This window comes from Ptychodera flava, chromosome 5 (genome assembly GCF_041260155.1).
Source record: "Ptychodera flava strain L36383 chromosome 5, AS_Pfla_20210202, whole genome shotgun sequence".
NCBI classification, from domain to species: domain Eukaryota; kingdom Metazoa; phylum Hemichordata; class Enteropneusta; family Ptychoderidae; genus Ptychodera; species Ptychodera flava.
Genome location: NC_091932.1, coordinates 47,271,571 through 47,298,144, shown reverse-complemented (window position 1 = coordinate 47,298,144; position 26,574 = coordinate 47,271,571). Strand labels below are relative to the sequence as shown.

The following is a 26,574-nucleotide window of genomic DNA, read 5'->3' as shown; positions in this document are numbered from 1 at the left end:
TTATTTATTTATTTATTTATTTATTTATTTATTATTTATTTATTTATTTATTTATTTATTTATTTATTTACACTTTTCGGCGACCCAATGATGGCGTGACTCTCTTCAAATGTAAATCCAACAACAAGCCGTGTGATGTATTCCGTTCTGAGTTGAAATTGTTATTACCAGTGTGGATGGCGAAACAACGAGTCTTGTGGAGAAATGTCCTCAATTGAGAGTGGTATTCTAATCTTGAAAAATATGGGAAAGTTTAAGACGAAAATGGTAAAAGTACAGACCTTGTACTGTAACAAAGCTTTATCGGAAGTCAGTACATACTCGAGTATCAATCGTATTAGACTTATTTCTCCAATCTTCACACATACAGTTAAGGTACTCTCCTCCTCGAAATTGAGACCTCAGAACTTTTGTGCAAACTTTCCTTAATGAAAGCTTCAACCATTCTCTTTTCAAATCAAGAATAAAAGATCAGGGGTCATCTTGCAGAATTTAGTACTAGCGAAACAAATTTAATAACATTTATTTATCGATATTTGAAATTCAAAATGGTCGCAACCCTCTGTGTTAACTCTATGGGGTAAATAAAATTTTCGATTTTCGAAAAACTAAGACAGTTAAAACTGTTCTTACTTCAAGAGTTTTAAAATGAGCTCAACAAGTGGTAGATCTTAAACGGATCGTGAAGAATTGCGAGTTCGAATGTCTGTCTCGGGGCGCATTCTACCTAGACCCTAGGAATCGTATGATAAATCATGTACAGTGATTTCTAATTCATCGTTGAAAATAAAGATACATTATTAAGTACTGTGGACAATTATCCATGTAATACTAATTTAGAGGAAATTTAGTTTCTACACCTTATTTTTGTTGTCATCTCTCTACTTTTGCCTTTCCGTTTTACACATTTCGTCTTAAACTTTGTTGAGTTATGATGATTAGGTGCCTTATGTAAAATTATTTAATGCTGTTTGCCGTCTTCGGGCGGGAAACACAAATAGTGTTTAAAAGACTACAAATAAAAATAGCAATTTCCTTTGCCCTAGTCAAGAAACATATCAGAAAATTTGTGATGTGTTGTACTGTGTTATATTTCTGTGTTACGAGGAAAATGCGAGGACTGCAAATAGAGAATTTCATTTAAGGCGCCTTATGTTTGTTCGCAAATATAGCAACCTCATTTATAAGTTCTGTGTTTATCTCTGTAGACGACGACGACGAACATGTCTATAAATCTTTGTGATGTTCCTTGGTGGCGTTACTTAATATAAACATTCAAATCCTAGCTAGAAGCATGTAATCTGCATTGCAATGCATTGATTTATTTTCTGTAAACAGTAAGTTGCTAGAAATTTGCAATCTGTAAAGCATAAAAGCGGAATCAAATACTCTGGAAATAATATTATCCCATGCCAAAACCGAACGTATAGAGACGATGTATAAAATCAGAATGTAATAAGGATAGATTTCCATTTTTTAAGTTTGCGACTTTTTTATATCAAAGCTTAAATCAGTGCAAGGCTCTGTTAAGACTTATATAGGATAGCTGAATGGGCTAATTTTGGTATTTATCCTTCAGATGTAAAAATATCCTTGAATCGTGATATTTTCTTCAAACTCTTAATTTAGAATCATTCCTTTTGCACTAAACTATTCACAGGCACTTATTACTATTTTCGCGATTATGGAATTAAATATCAATTTATTAACGTAACATTTCAATATTCTGCTACAATTAGGAATCATGTCGCGATAATTTCTTACTTTATTGAATTTTTTTGTATCGGTATACTGAACGGCAAGATTGTTTACGCTATTCATAGTTTCTATATGAAAAACCCACAACATTAATAGTTAATGTAGGATTTACAGTTAAAAAAACATCCCGTACATACTGAGGCTTAAACAATAATTCCATCTTTATGGAGTGCTTGTCACATACAAATTAACTAGAGTAAAACCTCGCTTTGAATCCAGGGAGTGGATCTATACCTTTCATCATCATCCGCTGCCGGACTTCTATTTCCACGTGTTTTGTTAGTCCCTTAACAATATAAAAGAGGCCTTTGTTCAGGAGTTTGTTTCGTTCATGTTATTCGAAAAAAGTGCTGAGTTGACGAGACAAACCTAATCATGTGAGAGGGACGGCTAAAAGACACCTGGTCCATTGCAAGCCAATAACGGACACAGGTGCTAGGGACTCCCTAGCAGGTGCCTTTTCACAATTTCTATGGAAATTTTAGTATGCAATGACTATCCGCAAGGCACTTTATAGATCCTGCAAACCTTATATTTGTTGTATAGCTCAGATAAAGATATTTACATGCCACTTGTCGCATCATCTGCGTCCGTCACTTCCATCCCGGCGAACATTTCATGAAATTGAGTTTCTACCTCTTCGTCACCCTTAACCCTTTCACCACCATGGTTTGTCCCAAATCCATTGTTTTCTATGGTAAAGTTGGACCTGTACACAGGGAACTGGGGGTGAAAGGGTTAAGTACGCCAATATCGGAATGCGATTGTCACGACAACTGTGCAGAACTCTCTCTACAAAGAAAGTACCCTATTCTTACCCTTCAGTAAGAATGGTTTATTCCTGATCCTTCCTAGTTGCACTTACAAGCGAAGGTTCGATCGAATCCAGCAGGTGTATAAAGTAATGGTATTTCAGGCGTCACTCTAGGGCACATATCATTAGGAAGTTGCCATGGCGACGGCTGAGCTGTTTATCGTCCATAACGTGATATTGAACACCTTTCGGTACGGTTGGTTTTCAACTCTATTGTAGAAAGAAAAAGTAAAGGCTATCGAAGACATATTTATGATATGAAAACAATCAGTCTATCGTTTGTAATCTGAAATTATTTAACCAGCTCAGATAACATCAAAGCTAAGCAAACAACCGTAAGTGGTAGCTATGGTACGTAAGTCTGTATTTAGCTTAATATGTTGCATTCCAGAGCTCAGATTGACTGTTTATTTTGCATTTTGCTGAAAGCATCTGTGTAGATATTGGTATTTGACTCGACTCTAAAGATGAAAGTATCCGTTCTGTGGTGTCTCTGGCTGAAAGGTAAGTCTTTCTTTTAATTTCACATCTGGCGATATTTTCATCTGCTGCAGTCGGTCAATATATTCGGTTTTTGAGGAAATCACAGTTTAAGCGACGCTAGGGCGAAATCAGACTTCCAAAGAAGAGATCAAGCATTGTCGATGTTTGTTATGCTCTAAATATGAACTGATAAATTTACACAGAAAAGTCGCATTATGCTTACCAAATGGGGTGGCCATAGTTCAAATAGAAGAAAAAATTAAAGACAAAAGTGACTCACTCATAAAATTCAAGTCTTTATCTGCTGAAGAGCCATTTGAGGGATTTCTGATTCCATTTACCTCTTCAAGAAACAAAATTAAACTGTCATCTGATCTTATAATATAAAATTGTCGTTTATGAGATTTTCCTTGAGCCGACTGTCCTTAGACACTGTACTCTTGATTGCACCGTTGGGACAGATTTATAGAACTAATGAAAGTCAAAATGTTACGTTTCTGCTACGTTGTATAGAGCAGCGATCTACCGTACAGGTTGGTATTTTGTTTCCCAACAAATGTACATTTTGACGTCGAGGCGGCACAAAGACTGGGAACCCGACTCGAATTTTATACAGAAATATTCAGTGACCCCTACTTTTTCTACTGAGAACGTATCATGGGAAAGAGACCGGTTCAAAACTACCTCTGTTAGTAATCAGCAAAATGAACAAACTTTTCTAAGAAGCTCCAGGATTAATAAAGAAACTTAAACCACACACGAAAAGGGGTCATTTCTTGGCAAAATAATCGACTGGCTATCCTGGAAGAAATTTCAAAGCTTTTCACGTACAGAATATGGCGAGCTTTTAAGGCAGTATGCGCCTCGAAAGTGAAAGACTTAAGCTTCTGCTCAAACTTTCCTCAATGAATCTTTCAACCGTTCTCTTACCAAATCAACAATAAAAATCGGGGGTCACCGTGCAAATTTTGGAACTAGTGAAACAAGCTACCCAACATTTTGCGATATCTGAAATTCAAAATGGCCGCCATTTCCGTCTTAACTCCATGGAGAAAAATTAAATTTTGGATTTTCGAAAAACTAAAGACGGTGAAAGTTTTTCTTTCTCCAAGGCTTTAAAATGAGCTCCCACAGTGGTAGATCAGAAAATAATTGTAGAAATTTGAAAGTCCGACTATCTGTCCCCGGCTGACACTTTACACAAGCTATTGGTAGTGACATGAGTATTATCTTGTTATAGGCACTATTCAAATGTACATGCGCAGTGTTTCAAAATTCGAAGTCTGCTCCGCAAACACATTCGTGACCCTGATATTGACTTTACAGGGTGAATGGTATTTCCGATATTTTAATTAAATAACAGAAAAGTACAAGATACCTTAGGGAACTCAGGTATTCGTGATTTAAATAATTTAAATAATTCTTATAGTTTAAAAGAAACATTAATGGTGAAAACTGTCTGCTTATTTATTAATTTGCTCAGTAATATAATCTCTTTAAAATCAAACGAAACTAAAATTCAAAAAGAGATTATGAAAAATTTTATTTGATTGTAGAGGACTTTATAGCAATACACAAAAATATCGTTTACTGCTTGAGGATAACTTATTGCAAGTAAATCATTTCGGTATTATAAAATGCAACTTAAATATACAGAAATTCAACTTTATACTCATGCATTGATGCTTTGATTTCATCAATTTCTGTCTTTATTTGGTGATGTTATTTTAAATCGACAATAGGATGACATGAACGATTCAAATCTTTTAGAGAGATGCAGAAAGACGAACGTGACACTTAGATCAGAGAATTCGAACAGACAGAAAGGATGGTAATGGAGACAGAAAAAGAGACCGTAGAAGGGAGACACAGAGAATAGTTCTGACAAACAGAGAGGCAGAAAAATAGTTTAGGAGAGATCTAGTTATAGGAATGAGACAACAAGACGAAAAATTGACAATAAGTGAAACTCGAAATCAATCAGTATTTGGTTTGAAACAAGCTACTTGTAGTCGCATTTACTTACCCATTTCTATAGAAAGGGAAGTTGTTTATTTTCATATAATGTAGCGAATATACATTTGATCCGTTGAAAGGAAATTCCAGTCTGCGCCGTTTTTAAAAAGATTGCCACAACAATAGAGGTTTTCTAAAGGCCATTTAGTCGCCAGGATATGCTTTTATTACTCTTACGTATCAAACATGAAAGTTTTCGAATGACTGGCTGGTAAAATGATTTCAGAACTACTATACAGTCTATAATGTACGCAATTTGACGCAACTTAATCAAAATAAGTTCATTAAATACAATTACACTTTCTAGCTAATGAACTGATTGTGTTTGAGTTTAATGAATATCCTATATTCGGTTACGAAATTACTGCAAATGTTCGACTTCCTTTCCAGTTCAAAAAGCATAAATTGCAAAGACAATTTCGAATTTGTTTCGAGATTATAAAAAATAATTAAAATGAAAAGTTCAATCTCACATGTTGAATCACAGCTTTGAATGCTAGAACTCTAACAAGAATCAAAGCCCGTCTACCTAAACAGAGTGAATCCAAAGCAGAGTTGCATGTTAGGAATCTAAAAAAATCAAAATATTTTTTGTGTTTCTCCATCTTCATTCTCGTTACACGTTTTTTATTTTCAGATCGGTTTGTATTACATCGTCAAAAACCGCTTCACGGGCTTTTACTAGACGAATTAAAAATTCCCTATCTTGCGCATATTGATAATTGGTGTTACGATATACATACTTGCAAAACCTAACCAAAGTGTAACATGTCTTAAATTTAGTAAGCCAGTTACAGAAAGTGTCTTACTTGCGCACCTCCATTTCACTTCTCAATGTCACCGTGACTTAGATGAACAAATACCTTTTTCTTCATGCCAACTCAGTGAAAACCAAATGTTTACAAAAAAACTTCCCCGGAAATTTGACTCTATTAAGAAAACCTTGAAGGCATAAATCATAAGGTGGCGATAAGATTTCAGGAGTTAAGTTTCCCATTAAAACAAATAGTGATTGATATCGATTTCATTGTATTCCGTTGTTGCAGCCGTTTCAAAATTATTGAAAGGATTGTCGATTTCCTTAGCAACCATTGTAATTATAACTTAGATATTGACCAGACGGTGTACATTCACTCGACAGCGTCTCTTTACTGGGTTAAAAAGATATTACGATAATAACGCTTTCTATGTAACCGTGCAGGGTGAATAAAAACGGTCATGATATGACATTGACGCATTTCAATAGGGCACTAAATTTTGTATTATGGGAATATAGCTTTTTTCCTTGATTGATTGAACTCTTTGCATAACTATTGACAAAAGATGAATTTTCATGATATTGATTACATAGTTTCGTTTGTATTTTTAGTGTTTACTGCGGTAAACTCTTTGCCATCTTATGAATACGTTGGTTGTTTCATCGATAATCGAGAGAGGGCGCTCGGCTGGCACAAAGACGAATCGAACGATCAAACCATTGAACGATGCATTGATATATGCGATGGCTTTGACGCGCCCTACGCTGGACTTCAGCACAGAGATCAGTGTTTCTGTGGACATGACTTTGATCTTCACGGAAGAGGAGACGAGAGTTCGTGTCGTTTGACATGCAAAGGAAACAGTCAACAGATCTGCGGAGGAAATTGGAGATCAAACGTATTCAGAATTGGTGAGTAAACCTCTTTGTTTTAAAGAGGAAATTCTCAACAACACTATTGGAACTGATTTGGGATAATTGCATAGTGAAGTGAATTAATGTCGGTTTAATTTGCAATGTAAGCTCATCTGTTTTTCTTTTTAAGTTATACACTTATTTTTATGAGTAATTTGTAATATTGCAATTGAGAAATTTGAACAATTTGAAGATCCGATTCTCCGAAATTTATAGAACCAATCGTGTTCAACCCCAAATACCCCATGGACATACTTTTTCGCCATCATCTAAAATTATCAAATCAAATTTATAAAACATTCTGGACGTCTTTGATGGCACTTTGAATTCGCTGAAGGTTATCATCAGATGGACTTTTGACTGACATGTGTACTAGTACCATCAAGTGACAAAGTGTCTACATGAGAAAACGGCCGGTGAATTTTGTTCGCTATATGCGGGAGGAAAACCTTAGCATCATAATGCCAGGTATTTTGTTGGGATTTGTCGGGGGGAGGAGAGACATATGGTTGGAGAAGACCCTAATCTAGATGTAAATAAGTCTGAAATATTTGCATAGTGCATTCTAAATCATCGTTCTGTGCATAAATATTGCGTACCCGTCCACAGGCATGACATTTTTCACTCTTTTGAAATAAGAATCGACCATGCATTTGATGGCTGTACATCTGTACATATACCAAACTATAGTAACCTGAGTTAGCCATATTCATCGGAGATTGATGCGTGTAGTGCCCCGTGTGGTCGTCAAATCATCATAGTTCCTTTCTATACCTGTTTGTACCATTTAAGGTAGCACGCGCCTCGGGGACAGATAGTTGGACTCTCAAACTTTTACAATTCTTTTCTGACCCACTACTTGTGGGGATTCATTTTTTAACTCTTGGTTTAAGAAAATTTCACTGTCTTAGTTTTTCGGAAATCGATTTTTTTTTCTCCATGGAGTGAACACAGCGTTGGTGGATATTTTGAATTTCAAATATCAATAAATCTTTGGAATTAGTTACTCTCGTACAAAAATTTGCATGGTGAGCCTCGATTTTTATTCTTGATTTTCAAAGAGAATGGTTGAAATATCCATTACTTTAATACGAGGCGCATACTACCTTAAGTCACAGAATACGATTCAGGAACATATATTCGGACTCTCACATTTTACGATACTATTCTAGCCGCTGCTTTTGGTGACATACTTTGAACACTTCAGAGGAGGGAAGTTTTTATGGTTTTCGTTTGTTTTGTAAAAATCACAACACCAATTTTATGCATGGCGTTAACTCTGGGTATAGCGACCATTAACTTTAAATACGAGTACCGAAAGACTTTCGGTAATTTCCTTAGGTAATCTGAAACTTTGATCGGTGACTTCTAATTTTAATCTTGATTATGAAAGATAACGTTTTAAAGAATTGAGGAAAATATCAAAAAAAGTCTAACATTTCTGTGTCAATATGCCTATTACATGAATGTACATTCTTTAACCAAGCTTAGACAAATGTTAAATCCAACTAAAATTTCGAAAGCGTACATGTTTAACACTTTAATTAATCGTGTTTTCAGAGATTCAACCCCAAAATGTTGATTATGCTGTTCCGAGGTTCATGAGATCTTTCCGATATAAACGACAAAAAACTTTCATAGAATCGTCATAATTTCAGTGAAAAGTAGGCAGAGAAATAGGGTAAAAATGATGGACATTTTGTAAAGGAAAAGTGAATTCATCAAAACGCTATTAATTAAATGTCACCATGATATAGAATTGACAAGCTGACTTATGACCACAGTTCTACATGTACAGACGGATACTGATCACAGAGACAGATAGCGTCAAACAGATAACGACAAATAGACAGTAACAAACTGTCAAACGAAGACGTCACAGAGAATACAATATTTGAAACAGGCCAACTGCGACAAACCGATGAGTATTTTCCTTTACTTTATTTAGTGAAGTGGACGAGATTTATAAGAGATCCTGCAGGGCTGAACAATCCAATACGAACCGGGATACCAAGTAACTGGTAAGTACTATATTTCTTTTCGTATGGTTAGTTTGTCGTTACTTAAATCTATATGATACTTGGGTGGCATCATTTCCACTACTGTATAACTCTCGGCCACATCTCCGCTATGGTATATAAGCAATGCTTGTTTGTGGTGCCTGTTATGTTCAGTAAATATTACAAAATAGTCTCTAAAGTTAATGTTGAATTGTAATAACAAGTTATCATTGGGCCAGTTTTTCTCAGTCTTGCCGCCATATTTTATTGTCAGTCTAGTCCAGCAGGAAGTGTTTATAGATTTTTTTTTCTCATTATCAGCCAAGTAATAGTTTCAAGAAGATTTCAAGAAACACAGTAAATCAACATTTCTGACTGAGAATTCGCTATCATTATTGATTCATTGATTTTACCATATTTATTTTAATTGACATTTGGATGCAATTTCATTGTTGTCCATTCCCAGGACAATTTACGCTGAAATGGAAGTTCTGGACTGTGCCATGGAATGTTCAAGGCTGGGGGAATGTTGGTCGTTTTTCCATGACAACACAACCGCGAAATGCTTTACACAGACTTTACCCGAGTTTACTCCACGGCTCTACGTCAAGGCCAATACTTTCTGCTCCGATTGCTGATGGGACGGTTAAAAAGCAACAGCAGTCTATAGGTAGACCCAATTACCACGTGATCCAAAGGAACCAACTAAAAACTCACCTGCGATGATCGGGATGTGAAGCATAGTCCTAAACCAATGGTGTCCGTCGGTAATCGTGGCAGTCACGCTGGTTGTCAAGCAGGTGACCATACAAAAACAACCGTGTTGCGGGGACTGTATAACGCTACTGACGCTTACGGGTAAATGAGGCTGACGCACCTCTGTGACCATATATGGATTCTAGTATATGCAAATTTACGGTGACGGAGGACCTTTCATTAAAAGAGCAGTTTTTATCAGCTTTATCACAAAACAAATTAATGAACTTGGCACATTTTTAAAAGAAGAATAATAGATTAACACCATGTACATCGTTAATGTCAACATGCACTGATACGAGAAACTGGGATTGATCGTGGATTGAGGAATGCCACTTTAAGCTTCTTTTACTACCCCTATATACATGAAGAAGATTGTCCGTAGACAACCTCTAGAACACATTCAATAGTATATGCGTAGCGCTCTCCGTGTGGACATCAAGACAATATTTCAAGAGTAAAGTGTTAGTTCTGACAAACCATATAAACACATCCGGGATATCATTGCCATGATGCGAAATTGGACTCATGAAAGCAGGTTGGGGAGTGGTTGAAGGGCAATGCCTCGTTTTTTTGATGTTCGTTCATTTACTTATATTTCATCGATCGTGGACAATTTATAAATTCTCTCCACAAGTGCGTGAATCTATTAGACGAGCTTTGGGTCAGTCCCATAAGAGTGTGTGGTAATTTCTATTGAATAGAGTCCACCACTGTACTGTAACAATCCTTAAAATGATACAAAAGACAGAAACATTCCAATGTACATTAATGCATTTTATTATTACTTAAACTTGCCTTTATTATTTGATGTTAAACCAATACAGAACAGCATTGAGACAGCGAGCAGATATTGCCGTATCGAAGAAAATACTCTTAGTCGATACAATAATCGTTTAATACGGCCTTCATTGTCACTGTGATAAGTGTTTCCTGGAGTAACGGTGCCTTATCACCATGACTACGATAAAGACTGTTGTCAGAATGATGAAGTAGATGAATAGGTAGCCAAAGTATTGCCAAGCACCTGAAACAAAATGATCATCGTAAGTGATCGTGTAAGACTATTAGCTAAATCGCCAACTTGTGACGTCATAATTTGTAAGATCAGTAATCACAATTTATTGCATGCTTCGAATATCGAACGCCGTACGCTCCACTAGGATTCAACGTGACCTTTTTTTTGGTGGGGGGGTGGCGAGGGGGTGGCGCATAGTCATTGTAAACTGAAACGAACCAGAACTATTTTCAAGTTTACAACGTTTGGATTTAGCAATGTACAAATTACATGTTTTACGCAGGAAATCTGATTTTCAGAAAATTTCACCTAAAAATATTTGATAAACCGCATAACAGTGATTTAAATATATCTATGCGCCATTCGATGATGAATACAGGTCTATTTTTAACGGATTTTGTTCTAAAAGTGAATAAAGCATATAATTACCATTTGCCAATAAACATAAACATTTCGAGTGAAAAGTATATGTAAGAGAGCTATGTAATAAAAACAATTAATATAGCCAAAACAAGGGACTATGGTTAGCTACCCTAAGGCACAAAGTCCCTTGTTTGGGCGATAATATGACTGTTTTATCCTAGTCTTTATCCTGTAAATGTTTGGGTGTTCAAGATGTTACAGTTTTCATACAGAACGCTATAGAGCAATATCAAACGCGTTGCTATTTATAATTAATCAGCACGCTCCGTCCAAAGGATATGTATTTCTATGCAAAGCTGTCATTGGTTTGTTTCGCAAAGAATGAGTATGGAGAATAACAAGTGTAAAAATTCTGGTCAACAATATAAAGGAAATGTTGATGTCCTTTATATTTTTGGAAAAGAAAAAGTCCTGCCATATAATTTCCATGTTTTGACGCCATCGTTGTTATAATTGTGTCGCTTTGAACATGGTGGTTATTAGATAAATTTTGCTTCGTTTGCCAAGAAAAAAAAATTTTACAGGCATTTTATTTGATAATGATCGCAGCAATCTACAAGCTGAACGATTTTATTGAAAGGTGTATAAGACCGTAGGAAATTACCTTTATTCACCAATGGCTTCGTTACTGTATGGAAGAAAAAGAAACGTGGGAGGTCAGTGTACATTTCATTATGCTGTTTCATCCAAAAACGAAAACGGCAAAGTTTTGGTGAATTTGTGGAACGCATTGCTGTATGACAAGTGTTTTCGTAAACTCGCTCATGTGAATATTTTCATGAACAAAATGAGGTAGAAATACTGGGAAGAACATTTTGACGGTAAAATCAGGTGGTGATACTTAAAGTGTTGTGCAGATACCCGCTTTGAGTGGGATTTAGTTATTATCAGTAAATGTGAGAAACTACAAATGTATCTAAAGAACAATGGAATATTGGCAAGTTACCTTTAAGCCTGAAGTCCGCCACTTTTCTGCCCTTAATCCAACAAGTGTACGATCCTGAATCAAATCTCACGAGATCTCGTATATGCAACACGTTCATGACGTCAATTTTCATTCTACTCTGTCCTCTGTGCAATTCTGAAGATTTCAGCGTTTTGGTTCCATTCATCCACGTGATCGGAGTTGTCATGGAACCCCTGTCATTGGAAGATTATTTATTTCTATGAAGATAATGCACTCCAATATTTGTTTCACACACAAACTTAAAACAAAGTAACTAAATTTCATTCACATATGTCCACTCTTTACTGCATCACAAGTGTGTACATGCGTAAATTAGTTAGGTTGTCATGAGTAAAACACTTACCCAGGGCACTGAAGCCGCGCGTTCTCACCAAAAACTCGCCGGACAGTTTTCGTTTGGAGTTTACCTACAGACACTAACAAGGGAAAGTTTTATTGGAAGCTGAAATAGTGTAGGATAAAGATGTTCAAATACGACTCCAGTGTATAAAGGGTGAAGGCCAAGAAAGTTTATTGTAGGATCTGTCTTTATGTAGAAGAAGAGTTTTGAGTATGAGTGTTTAATCTGACTTAAAAATTATCAATTACATTAAAGGTATACTGTCACCTGTTCCAATTTTGCCACAGTTACCATGGAAAGAGAAAATCTAACCAATCACAGATTTTAAGCGGCTGGCCGCTTTTTAAAAACAGCGCCGTCACATGGGCATTTTGATACCACGGAACGCCCCCTTTCACCATATATGGGCATATTTAGATTACAGGTGACTGTATACCTTTAAGGAAGAATGCGCATCGAGGACAGATATTTGGACCTTCAAATTTTTACAATACGTTTTTGAGTCTACTGCTCGGGATGGGGGGGGGGGCTTATTTTGAAATTCATTGATGAAATATAGTTTTCACCGGCTTATTTGTGTGAATATCGAAAAGATTCCCGTATATTAACACAGGAATGGTGGCCATTTTGAATTTCAGGTGAAGGTAAGTATTTAGTAATTTCTCTATAGTTAATTTTGCACGGTGATCCCTCATTTTTACTCTTTATTCCGAAAAGGAATGGTTTAAAGTTTCCTTCGGGAAAGTTCGATTTCGTGGCGCGTAATACCATAACTAACTCACTTTTCAATGAAACATTCCTTCAAATACAACTTCACATCGCGTGAATGCACAGTCGTCTGGATTTCTTTCCCACTTTTAGCGCCGACTGCAATAGTGAGTGCGCAGCCAGCGGCAGAAACGGGGCAGGGAACCGGACTGGAACGTACAGGGGCTTCTCAGTTTCTACAGACATGCCTCTGCTGGTTCCTCCCTTGTGCTCAAATACAAATATCGAAATATTCCAGAGGTCTTGAGGATATAACATGTGAAAGTCATAAAGTTTTTATACAGTCCGTTGTTATCAACGTTGAATATTCGTTATAAAGGGCTGTGTACAGTGACTGCAGTTAGCAAACTGGGCGTTATGATCGGTCGGTCATTCATCGTACCATTAGCGATGTGTATACCCAAATGTAAAGTATTTGAAAGGTGCATAAATGTATATTTGACTTACCTGTGTGATCAATACTTGACTCCATTTTTGGTAGGCTGGTTCCGTCATCTGAAATCGTAAATGTTGGTGATAGTTAGATTAAGGGCCGATACAAAGCTATGCTGTATTCTTTAATTTACAGTATATCAACCAGTCATACAGATGGAAATTTTGATAAATTATCATACTGTCATGCAACAAGTGTCATATTTGGTTGTTGCTATCACAACATACAACCTTGCTCCCTTATCGTCTGGTATAAACGCCATAACGCGGTCGTTGAAGCATCATACACTCGATGACTGGCAAGGCAGGGCATTCCCGACCGGATGTTCCATGAGGAAATTGCAGGCACTAGGCTTGGAATGCATCATGGAATAAAACGAATGCATAAAGTCTAACAGGCAACGTATTCTGCAGTGAACACTAGCATCTGAGAGATGAGAGGTTATGAGCTCGCATGTGGCTACTAGCATTTTCTTTTTCTTGTGTGTAATTGTAGATTGTCTGGTTATGCACGCGTACATGTCTTGGAAAACAAGATAAATCTAAGCATTTATAAAAACTAAGTTTATAATCAAATTTTAAATGTCCACAAATTGAAATCTGATCCGTTACTATCATCATGTACTTAACCTGTATTATCGCAAGGTTCATGGCAAATGTCGATCATCTTTTCATCCTTGCGGTGCACGAAAATTTTTCGGTGACGATCGGAAAGTTTCGTAGAGGAACAGGGTAGACCATACGCATACTGATCGAGTAACACCTCGGCAAAGCAGTAACCTATGACAAAAATCGAATCGGTGAATAATCATTTGTTAAAAAATTGACAAAAAAAAAACCACTTAAAACAAATACAAACTGATTCCTTTATTTGATCTACCCAATTTTGAACTGATAAACACAAACCTTTCCAATTCATTCATAAAAAGTGCGTACATTTACATAATTTTAGCATTTTTTAGAGTCACAGTGAGCAACGAAAGGTCCACAATTTGACATGTCAAAAGGCATGGTACAGGTGTGCGTGTCCTTTGACTTTTCATAATCTGAAAATAAGACTTTCTATAAGCTTAAGGAAACTGCCGGTAGATTAATTTTGTCCGCTCTATTCTGGGATATAGTATGTACACCACAACGCTAGGTATTTGTCACTGGTTGTGGTCAATGTTTTCATGAGGATAGAAAGCTTGTTGAAGAAGACCTAATCAAGGTGTTAAATATTTACATGATGGAATATATACAAATAAAATTTTCACCACTCAAATTTCCTGTATCCCGCAGGACAAAACATACCAACTACGCTTAGCATCCATTTGATTTGATAAAGATTGTAGATATTTTTTATTTATTCATTTATTTATTTATTTTTATTTATATTTGGCAGCAGAGGTACTATACAGTAATTTCCATCGGGGCCCATTCAGAAAACAAAATTTGAATAACTACAGATCACAGAAATACGTACACGAAGAGAAAAACTACAGGGGAATACTCTGATATAATCTTTCAAGATCTGATTTCAAGATTCTGATATAATCTTTCAAGTTACATTTGAAGGTATAAAGACTTAGTACTGTGATATCTATAGGAAAGGCATTCCACTCTTTAGACCCTCAGAAGTGTAACCTACGTTGACAGGCTTTTGAAATACATCGTGGAACATAACAGACCTGTCGATACGCAGATCGTGTGTTATGATCATGAACATTGCAGTTGTAGAGTAAATAAGCTGAATAAATTTTGTGGACAAATTCAATTCATACATTTAAAAAGTAAAATTGCCGTTTAAACATTAATGTACTGATCAATTGCTTGAATGACATGTGACAAGGTGGCCTGGTGGATGGAAGAGTATTGTACTTGTCCTATGATTACAACAGAGTGAACTATTAATGAAAGAACAAATTCACCTGTTTTCACACATCATTTTTTTGTTTAGAAATCGATTTTCTGTTGTTTACCAACAACAGCTCCATAAAAACATAATGCTGCTGTATGTGATAAACACGCGTTATGTTTTAATCACGGACTATCTTGTGCACATTGGAATATATGACGTGGAGTTCCCCGCTTACCCATTCGAACTCTTTCTCCTTCCTCGCCACACTTGCTACAATCACTCCATTCGCTCCATTTGGTGTATAAACGCACGCCCTCTTTAGTTTCATCGGTGAGAGGCGTTTCCGGTTCTGTGAGAAACACTTCATGGACATCACTCTCTTCTTTGACTTCCACTTTGTACATTCCCAGGATTCTTCAACAGAAATTGGAAAACTTGTTTTACTGCCAATGTATTTTGAACAGAAATTAAACATAAGTCTACCATTCGAGCATTCTTGAACACTCCACGAATTCTAGTTAGGATTTTTGGTCAAACTTTTGGATCACCCAAGTATCCAGAGGCACCGATGAAATAAAAATTCAAAACAAGATGCATTGTTACTCGTCTGGTTTAAAAATTCTACGCGGCGGACACTCATCTCACTTAAAAAAGAAACAAAAGTGTCGGGCTATTGAAGCAAGATATTTCGTCGGCTGTTGTCATTTGTTTGCTTTACATTTTTACCACATAGAATGCGTACTATCTACTTGTCATCTGCCTTTGCCAATGATTTGTATCACAAATATCACTCTCACTTTCCATCTTTGATGGCTCTGCATCGATATATCCCGGCATCCTCTGGTGAAGACCTCCTAATTTGCATAGACATGGTTTCTGTCAAGACAACGCGATTGTCTTCTTCGTCGTCATGGAAATCAAATGCTATTTCCACTTCACGTGATCCGACATCGTCAACGATTTCCTTGAACCAGTGTACATGCTCACTTGACCTAGAACTTCAAGGAAAAGATGATTAGAGTGTTAAACTGAGGAAAGGTCAAATTCTGAAACGTACCAGATGACGGCCTATATGTACTGATAACGTCCACAAGTCTGTTCTTCAACACACGCTTGTATTCTCGCAATTGATGTTCATGTCTTGTAACTGAACACTTGGACTACACAGACTTAGTCTGAAAATAGCGCAAGCAGGCAACAAAACCACATTTACTAATGTAGGTTTACGTAAATGGTGGTCAGATGCAAAAATGTTATCCGACCTCCATTCTTGAAAGTTAATCATATTTGTTACATTTTCTTTATTCAAAAGAACAGCATTACATTATGAATGATGAGATAGACCGACGGGTAATTTTGGAATGAATTTCCAGTACAAGCATATCGTATGATAACACTTACCAAGGGTCACATGGCATATTTATGTGTTGTGTTTGATGGGTTACCAACGCCATGATAAGATTCTCCTTTATGCAGTACGCCGCCGTGTTCCTCTTTACGCTGTCATGTTCATCTGCGCTGTTGCCAAGTAACCGACGGATCAGAACTCCGCCTGAAATAGGCTGATCCGTTTCAACAGGTTTAGATGAGACAGCTCTTGGCTCACTCAAACGAGTCTCGGGGCTTTCTATGTCGGGAAACAGATCAACAGACTCATCACCGTTGGCTACCATTTTTTTGAAGTCACCAAGTAAATTATCCACTGTTTCATCTTCTCCGATGACGTCAGCCAGATTAAACATTGCTTCCATGGCAACATTTTCTGAGGGACTGTCTGAAAATTTCACTTCCTTGTCGCCCGGTATTATCTTGGCAACCAGTGATGACGTCACGTTCCGGTAGCTGTCGTCCATCAGAGCATCCTCACCACCTTTTGATGTTGAAGTTGCTTTGCTTTCGTTTGCAGATTTTTGTCTTCCTCCAGAAAGCTTCTCACTTTCCTTCGGTGCCACTCCTTCACCTTGCTTGGAACAATTGATATTTTTTCCGTCGTCATCGACACAAATATGGACTGTATACTTGACATGATATTCTTTTCGTTTGTCCAAGAATTCCTGTGGTACTGCGATAAGACCGCTATCACTGTGATTCAGCGTTTCGTCTCCGTATTCTACAAACAAATCACTTTTCATCGGAACCTTCTTTTTCCCTTTTTCATTTTCATCGAGTAGCTGACTTCCAAAGGCTTCTGGTCCTACCCCCAAGCGTGATGTCGATTCTGTAGGTTTCTTGTTACTTTTCTCCAAAGACACTGAATTCGAGTAGTCATCGCCATCCGATTCTAATTTTACCGTGGTGTCGTTAGCTTTCCCGGTTTCGCTCAAACTCATTTCATCATCATCATCATCATCATCTTCGTCTTCTAAAGGTATACTGCTATTCGACTCATCGACTGTAAGTTTTTCGTTGTTTGTCCGACCAGATTCCTTCAAAATTACATCTTTACTGTTTGTCGAATTCATCTTCACTGATTGGGACATGCTATCATTGTCGGGTTCTTCAACACTTCGGATTGCTAATCTATGAGGTATAACGTTGTTGTTTCCGCCGCCTAGGTAGAGAGTATCGTCTCCGAGTATAGCTCCTAATAGACGAGACACAAGTTTTCCTTCTGCAAACGCAGACGACAGGCGTTTGCCTAGTGTATCAAGGTTCGAAACGTCTGATTGGTTCATTCTCATGTTCGCGATGTGAAACTCGACATGATTGGATGTGTCGCTGCCATCACTATCGACATCGATGGTGATGTTATCGACGTATCTATCGACCAAGTTTGACATATCATCAGAGAATTCTTCGACATCATGGAACCGAAAGTTCCCGAAGAAACCCGATAGAGCATTTCGCAATGCCGATAGTTTGTAGTCGGTGACCTCCCTTAAAATTTGCTTCTTTAATTTAGAATTCCGATGTGAACTCCCTTTTGCTGTAAAATAAGACACTGTGAATTATTTTCTCAAAACTAAATAACCTATTTGACAACAAATATTTCAATACGATCGATTATATTTGACCGAGAATTTCACCGTCAATTGTGCCGAATGGAAATGCAGCTTTTTATGAAGAACTAGTATCGCATACAAATCAAAATCAAACAACAAAGTGCTTTAAATTTCTAAACAGTAGACTAAATACTGGAAGGATAATGACAAGGAGCAAAAAAATCCATGGGCAGGATATTGAATGGGAAATAGAAAGTTGGGGAAATAGGAAGAGGAGTAGAAGTAAATAACGAATAGATATCAATGGAAAGATCACTGCCTAGCAATAGTTACACGGTGTTGGCTAAGCGAAGTTCGAAATTTCGAGGATATATTCGAGTTTGATGTGCCATTGCCTTATTGTTCCCTTCTGCGATATAACTTTAAAATTTGTTATATCGTCAATTCTTTAAAACATTTACTGACATTGGCGCGATGTCCGTGACATCACTTGACTTTCACAAAAATCATAGATTGACTACTATTGCTAATATTGTCAAGAATATACTCACAATAAGAGATTGTCAAAAGTATCAGAACCAACACAATTTGTAAAGATACTTTTTTCATCTTTTGGTGTCATTGGAACAGACGATAAAGATGAGTGAGTCCGATCTTGCTGTAGGTTGCCGATCCTTGTCGGTTTCTGTATGCGTATGTGGATCGATCGAACTTGAAAACCGAATACAAGCATCGAATTCGAAAAAGTGTTCCAGTGTACGCGTGGTGCAGATTTGCATAAGCGGTGGACCAAGTGCAATGTTGAGCGCATTGCGTCGAATATGGCGCGCATCCTCATTCCAGCCAACAGTTTGTCCCTTCCAGAAATTTGGTTCAAAAATACTAGCTTGCTTTGCAAATTACGATGAAATCACGAAACATTAATAACTTACTTGAAAGATTCCAAACTGTGGATACCTGATGGTTGTTGAACTGTTAAACTTAGTCCAAGAATTTGCACTACATCGCACGAGGTGCGATGAAGTCGATGCGCGCTGAGGCGAAAATGTTCGAAAATCGGCACTTTTCGAACGATTGAGCAACGGTTCGCACTTGGACAGTTTACGGGCGATTAAATGTGACGGACCTTGTGAAATCACAAGCTGACAAAATGACTTTCGACGTCATTTTGTTCAAGTATGCTGATGTTATCACTTAGTACTGATGTTATCACTAGTACTCTGATTGGACTCTGGGTATATGTTATTTTGAATATGACGACATTAGTGCACGGGCAAGGTAAGAACTTTACGAAGCACACACCCTTGCATGCACGCCTATACGCATGTGTCTACGTCAGCTTTAGTTTGTTGTTTACCTGTCAACCGTGGCTTAGCTTATCGTGTTTATGTTTTCTGTCGTTCACATGGTCTGCTTTCGATTCTTCAAAACTAACGGATCTTACGTTTAAAAAAGTGAGAGAGATGACAGTTTTCGTAAAGTATAAGGCAGACACTTACTACACTGAGGGAAATAAATATGCAAAGAAAATCAAGATAGCAGTGATTTTCACTAACCATTCACTGAATTTCAAAAATGGCTTTATGACATTGAATGCCTAGTCATTTCCGGTGTGTAACAAAGAGAGAGAGTGTTGAATATTGTTTAATAAAATAAATCCATTCTGTAATAGAAATTAACGGGAGCAGAATCATAGGTTTTGCATCGCATAAACTTGTAATGTGAAAGTGTTTATATGTATTTTCAGGTATATTAGAAGACGTTGTAAAAATCGGTGAAAGTAGAAACGCCCATCCCTTGTAACAGTTCTTGAATTTGGCTAGATCTAAGGAACAATCCTATTCTTTGAGATAGACAAAGACAGGGCTACTCCTAGAATTTTAATAGAAAGCAGCATGAGTTCGCAGTTGTCTGTACTTGCAACTGATGAACAAGAAAGTGTATGAAAACATGCATAGCTGTTAAAGTCACATCTTTTTTTGTTGGAAATACACATCCAATTAAAGGGCCGACTCGCAGCGATTTCGAAGCTGTTATCCAATTGGTTGGCAGAATCGTACCGTTATAATGAAATAATACAAATAAACTCCCTAAGTTGCTGTGAATAGTGACAATCGACCAATCAGATATAACCTTGCAAACACGCTGCGAGTCAGCCGCAATTAAACAGTAAATTAGCACTTACGTCGAGCTGCTGTCTGATATATCGGTCACGTTGCTCTATTTCCAGGACAAACATTCCAGGAAAAGCTGGCTTTTCGGAAAGGAGAAAGAGTGTCTCTACCTTGTAAGGCAGAATTGTTATTGATGTATCAACCCAGTGCCGTTGTTGGGTAGGTATCAGCATAGAAACCATCAGAAAAACTGCAGATAGATTTTGTCCTGTTTATGCGGAATGTAAAAAAAGTCAACATCACAATGTCAGGTATTTTGTGTGTACGGATTATCTGAGGCGGCAGGACAGCTGGTCACAGAAGACCTTAGTCAAGGTGTTAACAGTTCAAACGTATTTGCATAATATCACACTAGTAAACAAGGCCGGACAAAAATCCACTTGCCCGGCTTAGCATGTTCAGTCCCTTTTAAAGTAACCCTGTAGATCATGCGAACTGACCGGGTGAGAACTTTCATTGTACGTAGAACGAGTCATCATTATTCTGATCAAGTAATTGAGAAATGTACAATTTCGTCAAAATTCTCGTTTCCGTATTTCAATAACAAAATTACTTGATGAAAAATTTGAGCGTTGTGAACGTTGTGAACTAATTTTCCTGCCTCATTTAAATCCCCTTTAAATACTTTAAAGACTTATTGTATCAAATGTTGACCCAAATAACTTTACTTGAATGTAAAACAGCTTTCTTTTTTCTTAAAGTCTTTCCAAAATCTCTAGCGTCAGAATAATTTATCGGAATTAGTTATTCCGTTTTTCCTGTTATTGAATCGTTGTGTTACTTGTACTTTACTGCAGCTGTGAACTAATCAGTCTTGTCTTTAACATTCTTTTTCAGGTGGTATAAAAATGGACGCTTTATGGAAATCAAGCCGAGCAAAATTGACATTGATGAAACATTCACGTTACACATGAGCTCGATAACTTCAAATGACGCTGCCATTTATACATGTCAGTTGACCTATTGGGATATTACTGTAGTTGCTAATGAAATCGCGATAATATCAGAATCAAACAAATCACAAGGTAGGTATTTTATTTATTTCGCCATTTTATCAAAATAATTTCAAGGTTAGATTGAAAACAACTCCCCGGTCTACCAATGGCCAGAAATCATTACGATAGACATTTAAGGCCAATAGTCCCTGTGTCCGTCTTATAGTGTGTGCATATAGTGTGTGCATACTTTAGATTCCCGGCTTTGACCGACACTTGAGTATGTTAAACCCTGTAGCCCTTCATAGAACATTACAGTTTATGTCTACTCTTACGATATTTTAGAATCCAACTTTCACAAGGCAACTTAAACAAGTTCTGCAGACCTTAACCCTTTCATCTCCATGGTTTTGCCCAGACCCATTGTTATTAATGGTGATTGTGAACCTGTTTACATGGAATTGGGGGTGAACAGGTTAAATGAGTAACGTCTAATTTCAGACATCATGGAAGTCGTCTGAGGTCTAAAATGTGTTTGAAACACGGTACCTAACGGTATCTACCTCCGAATTCCAAGATGTCAATTTATCGAACTCTAAAATGTCAATCTTTTCTAAACGCTTTTTAAATGTCAGACATTCATTTTATGTTGCCTTGTCAAAGTTTGACTGTAAAATTTTACGGTACAAGTCTCGTCATATTGCTAGGTAAACCTATAATGCACACGTTTTAATGTTGTGATGTACACAAAATATCTGATTTGGAGCTCATCTAAAATGCCAATCTTGAAGGTTTAAAATGCTCTGTGCAGATCCAAATACTATACAGATCTAAAACATGTTTGGTCTAACGTGTCTAAATGTCTAGCTTGTAGTTCATATTCAATTTTCTTCCGACATCCGAACCAACATATCAAATGTGCCGACATAAAATGCAATGTGCATTCCTCAGTAGTATAGGGTATAACTTTTCTAAAATCTATAACTTGCTGTTCATTTTAGCTAAACTTCCTAAGTTGAAAGTGAAATCCATGGCCCAGTGCAAGAGGGGCGTATGTAAAGGTAGAACGCGCCTCGGGGTCAGATAAGCGGACTCTCAAACTTATACAGTTCTTTTCTGATCTACCACTTGTGAGGGCTCATTTTAAAGGACTTGGTGTAAGAAAACTTTTCACCGGCTTAGTTTTTTGAAAATCGATATTTATTTCTTCTCCATAGTGTTATACAGGAGTGGCGGCCATTTTGAATTTTAAATATCGGGAAATATTTGGTTATTTGTTTCTCTAGTACCGAAATTTGCACAGTAACCCCCGAATTTTATTCTTGATTTTGAAAGAGAATGGTTGAAAGATTTTTCAAGTCTTTCACTTTCGAGGTACATATACTACCTTAAAGCATAGGCGATACGCCCCTCTTTCACTGGGTAATGATACGGCCTGTCTCCAGACAAGGGCGTTTAAAATGCCGAGTGTGCTGACGGCAAACTGCACGTAGACACGTGGTCCACGCGTTAGATCAAAAGGCCAACCTTTGTTGTTATGGGAATACTAAATATGTCGTGTCGGACGTGTCAAAAATGACCAACTTGCAACTGACAGTTTAGCACTTATGATAATTTAAACATCAAATGTTTGGAGAGAACTTAAAATGAACTGCACTTAAAAGAATTTTGACAAGTTACTCCACATTAGGTCATGCACGTCACATTTTTATCTTTTCTTTTGACATTTAGTGTTCGACATCTACAATGAGCTGCGCGTTTGTTGTTTTAGACACGTACATTATATATAAATTTCAGGTCTATAGACCTAACTTTGCCACTGTCAAGTCAGACTCTAAATATTACACGTAAGGACCTAATGTAAAGCTTAAGTTCTACCCACAATGTATAAGATCATAAGTGTTAAAAGGAAGGGGAATGTCAGAACTGTGCCCGGTGTGCGACTTTCTTGTTTATAAACAATGTGCTAGTATCTCATGAATGATATCTAGCTGAATCAGGTCAACATGCATGTAGCTACAACACATGAATATGATGTACATTATGACAAAACATGTTTCGACATTCATCAATCGCCAAGGTACTGAGGATACAGTGTTTATATTGATCATGTTGGCCCACCTTTGAGCGCAGTTCCGACGACCATCCGCCCCACTTTAAATTATCTAATTTGCAGTTCATGTTAGGTCTTGTAACCGATGTCAGACTCTTTAAACGTCAGAATCTTTATTTTCAGACGTACCCGCCTGGTATGAACTGTGCGGACCTGTTACGTATAACTTCAGAGTCTAACACGCATAAAATTTCTTCCGAGTTGTCCTTATGCAAATAACACGATTTGAACTAATTTGGGATAATTGGATTTTTATATTTATTAAATTTCTCAAAAGTCTTAGGGGCAAGATAGTTGATTGTTGCAATAATACAAATTACTCATGAAAACAATTGTGTAATGTAAAAAGAAAAGCAGATGAGATTACATTTGTACATTAAATCGGCATTACTTCACCATCCAATTATCCCAAATTAGTTCCAATCGTGTTAAATACACATCAATAGTGGATAAATTAACAATTAAGATTCACTGAATTCTGCAAGAAAACAAGTATTTGAATAACAGTTTATAGGTTGATCTTGATTAAATTTGCAAATGCTACCACATAACTCTCTTATTGTCACTAATTCGATTTTTATTGATACCAAAAGTAAATTAAATGCACCGGAAGGGGGAGATTAATTTGTTTATTATCGTGCAATGATATACAATATTTGGTGCGTTATTTTAAGGGTTTCCAATGATTTGAGTATACAATTCTTCCAGTGGCTATCATTTTAGCGTATTCTCTATGAAATGATCTTCCACTGGAGATAATTCGGAAACCGAATATTCAAGCAGGTAATTTCAAACAGGCTATCGTGGCAATAGCGATGGTATGCCAAGCAAGGCCTAGATTTTTTCCGGTCTGATACAAAAAAATTGCAAAAAGGTTCATTACTATGCTTATGCAAATGTTGCACACCTATGAAATATCCATTGGGGTCTTCTCAAATCAGTTGTCTTGCCCTTTGAGAAAATTAATAACCTTGCGTTGTTATGTTTCTTTCCAAAATCATATACTACAAATTCTACAGGCGATTTTTTCCTTACGGAAAAGTGAGGGAATACCGAAGTTAATTATTTTCATGCGATTTGGGTGCACGGATTGCGGCGCATAGCGTTTCAGTAAACTGTTGGTCACCCTTGATAGAGTTTGAATGAAATATCTTTTTCAGAAATTTCATATTTTTAATGTTTTTATTGTTATTTGAAACACTAAGGTCTCTGGGTAATTCAACACAACGACACCATCGGTGCCAGTAATCTGTGGATTGTGTCGTCGATACTTTGTGCTGTAATATTTACTACCTGGGTGATTGTTGCTCTGGTGATACGGAGGAAAAGGTCAGTATTGTCAGTGATCCCCCTGATCCCCTGCCCCGTTAATGCTTTCACCCTTGCTAAATGGTTGGTCAACAGAACACTACCCTCACCCTGTTAACATAGTTGCTGACCTGCAAGTCATCAGAACCACTGCCCTCGATCTGCCCACAGACTTGCTGAATTACCAATCGATGTCGTCAGAACGTTGCCCTCAGTCTGCTCAAGGATCTAGACTTGCTGAATTGCCAGTCTCGAGTACACTACTCTCACTGTGCTGACAGACTTGCTGAATTGCCAGTCACCATAACACTTCCCTCACAGTGCTGACAGACATACTGACCTGTCAATCATCGAAGCACTGCCGCCACTCTGTTTTCTTGCCAAATTTTCAGTCATCAAACCACTGTTTTCACCGTGGCAACAGACACATTGAATTGTCAGTCATCAGAGCGCTGCTTCCACTTTGTTTACGGACCTTTGCCTATAGTCTACTGAAACAGATTGCCGTTTCTGTTCGAGAAATTTCTGATTTGTTGCTTATAATCACCTAATAATTATTAAATTCACATTAAAGAATCTGTACTTTTTACAAAGCAGCACGAAGTTTCATTAATAAAGAGTTTCTTGTTTAATTTACAGGAGGGGACGCGGTGGATATAAGTCTCTGGACTCCGATGAAAGTGATGATGATGATAGCGATTAAGACTGGATTTGATGGATAATATGAAATTCTCGGTCAGCTTTTAATTCAGATCACGATTCTCATTGACTCAGTGACTAGTAATCGGGTTTAAGGCTGATGAGAAAACAGTGATATTAGATTTGACAGTTTCATCATAATTTGTTTTATTCAAAATTCTGCCTATGGAAACTGTCATCGATTCGAAAAAAACAACTATTACTAAGGGTAATTGTCATCCATCAGAATACTGCACTCATCGGCAATTTAGCGCCCTCTGACATTTTTTGTTTCTTTGTTTGCTCAGTATAGTAAAAGCTGAGCTGCCTGTTAAGGTAGAGAGCGCCTCAAGGACAGATATTTTGTATACCACTTGTGGGTGCTCACTTTCAAGCTCTTGGAGAGAGAAAGATTTTCACCATCTTAATTTTTCGAAAAAGGAAAATTTTATTCTTCCCTAAAAAGTTAACGCAGGAATGGCGGCCATATTGAATTTGAAATATCTATATATGTTCGGTAATTCTTTCCTCAGTACAAAATTTCACACGGTGACCGCTGATTTTTAGTTTTGATTTGGTAAGAGACTAATGAAAAGTTTATTGGAGAAAGTCTGAGCAAAAGTTTAAAAATTTCACTCTCTTGGTGTAAACTACCTTAAGGAGAATAACTCAGCTGTAATAATGGTGACTTTGCTTTTGTTTTCTTCACAATTGTGTTTTAGGAGAACATTTTTTTAAATAAACAGAATTTTACACATCGACATACTCGTAGAGTACTGTCTTGGTTTTATGTTATGGTAATATTACTTTAAATTTTCAAACTTCTACTTCGTCCATTTGCTCAGGTTTTGCAGTTTAAATTGTTACAGCGCTTTAGACCAGAAAGCATTGAATCATAACACAAATACAGTACAGTGACCGACTATAGGTCGTGTACCAGGCATTAGATTGTCTTGCCAGGAAATTTACTTATTAGATTACAATGTCAATAGAAAAAGGCTGTGACACCGCTACAATCCTCTAACAGACTAAAACAAACTTGATCCCTGGGATCTAGTCCTTTACCTTTAAATCCACAAGCAAATTCGGTGCGAAACATTGTTGTCGACAACAAACCATCTTATCTACAGAAAAGTA

At 37.1% G+C, this 26,574-nt stretch overlaps 2 protein-coding genes across 2 annotated transcripts; one reads left to right on the top strand and one right to left on the bottom strand.

The window, feature by feature from the left end:
• Positions 1-10,298: 10,298 nt before the first annotated feature.
• Positions 10,299-18,910, bottom strand: LOC139134139 (uncharacterized). Its single transcript, XM_070701059.1, has 10 exons — positions 18,781-18,910; positions 16,689-18,213; positions 16,085-16,285; positions 15,523-15,701; positions 14,078-14,227; positions 13,463-13,510; positions 12,251-12,323; positions 11,887-12,080; positions 11,545-11,568; positions 10,299-10,526 (listed from the first exon to the last, which is right to left on the bottom strand). The coding sequence occupies exons 1-10, from the start codon at positions 18,836-18,838 to the stop codon at positions 10,414-10,416; spliced, it is 2,565 nt and encodes an 854-aa protein (XP_070557160.1). The 5' UTR covers positions 18,839-18,910; the 3' UTR covers positions 10,299-10,413.
• A 1,521-nt stretch (positions 18,911-20,431) lies between these two features.
• On the top strand, positions 20,432-26,187 carry LOC139134140 (uncharacterized). Its single transcript, XM_070701060.1, has 4 exons — positions 20,432-20,562; positions 21,241-21,428; positions 24,657-24,780; positions 25,399-26,187. Exons 1-4 carry the CDS (start codon positions 20,537-20,539, stop codon positions 25,460-25,462), a joined length of 402 nt encoding a protein of 133 aa, XP_070557161.1. The 5' UTR covers positions 20,432-20,536; the 3' UTR covers positions 25,463-26,187.
• Positions 26,188-26,574: the final 387 nt, after the last annotated feature.

Excerpts from the sequence above, each read along its gene's own strand:
- LOC139134139 (XM_070701059.1), bottom strand. The coding sequence starts at position 18,838 with ATGAAAAAAGTATCTTTACAAATTGTGTTGGTTCTGATACTTTTGACA. Across the intron at positions 18,214-18,780 it reads ACTTTTGACAATCTCTTATT|CAAAAGGGAGTTCACATCGG; the intron begins GTGAGTATATTC and ends CTTATTTTACAG. Across the intron at positions 15,702-16,084 it reads AGAGCCATCAAAGATGGAAA|AATCCTGGGAATGTACAAAG; the intron begins GTGAGAGTGATA and ends TTTCTGTTGAAG.
- LOC139134140 (XM_070701060.1), top strand. The coding sequence starts at position 20,537 with ATGTATCAACCCAGTGCCGTTGTTGG. Across the intron at positions 21,429-24,656 it reads AGAATCAAACAAATCACAAG|GTCTCTGGGTAATTCAACAC; the intron begins GTAGGTATTTTA and ends TGAAACACTAAG. Across the intron at positions 24,781-25,398 it reads CTGGTGATACGGAGGAAAAG|GAGGGGACGCGGTGGATATA; the intron begins GTCAGTATTGTC and ends TTTAATTTACAG.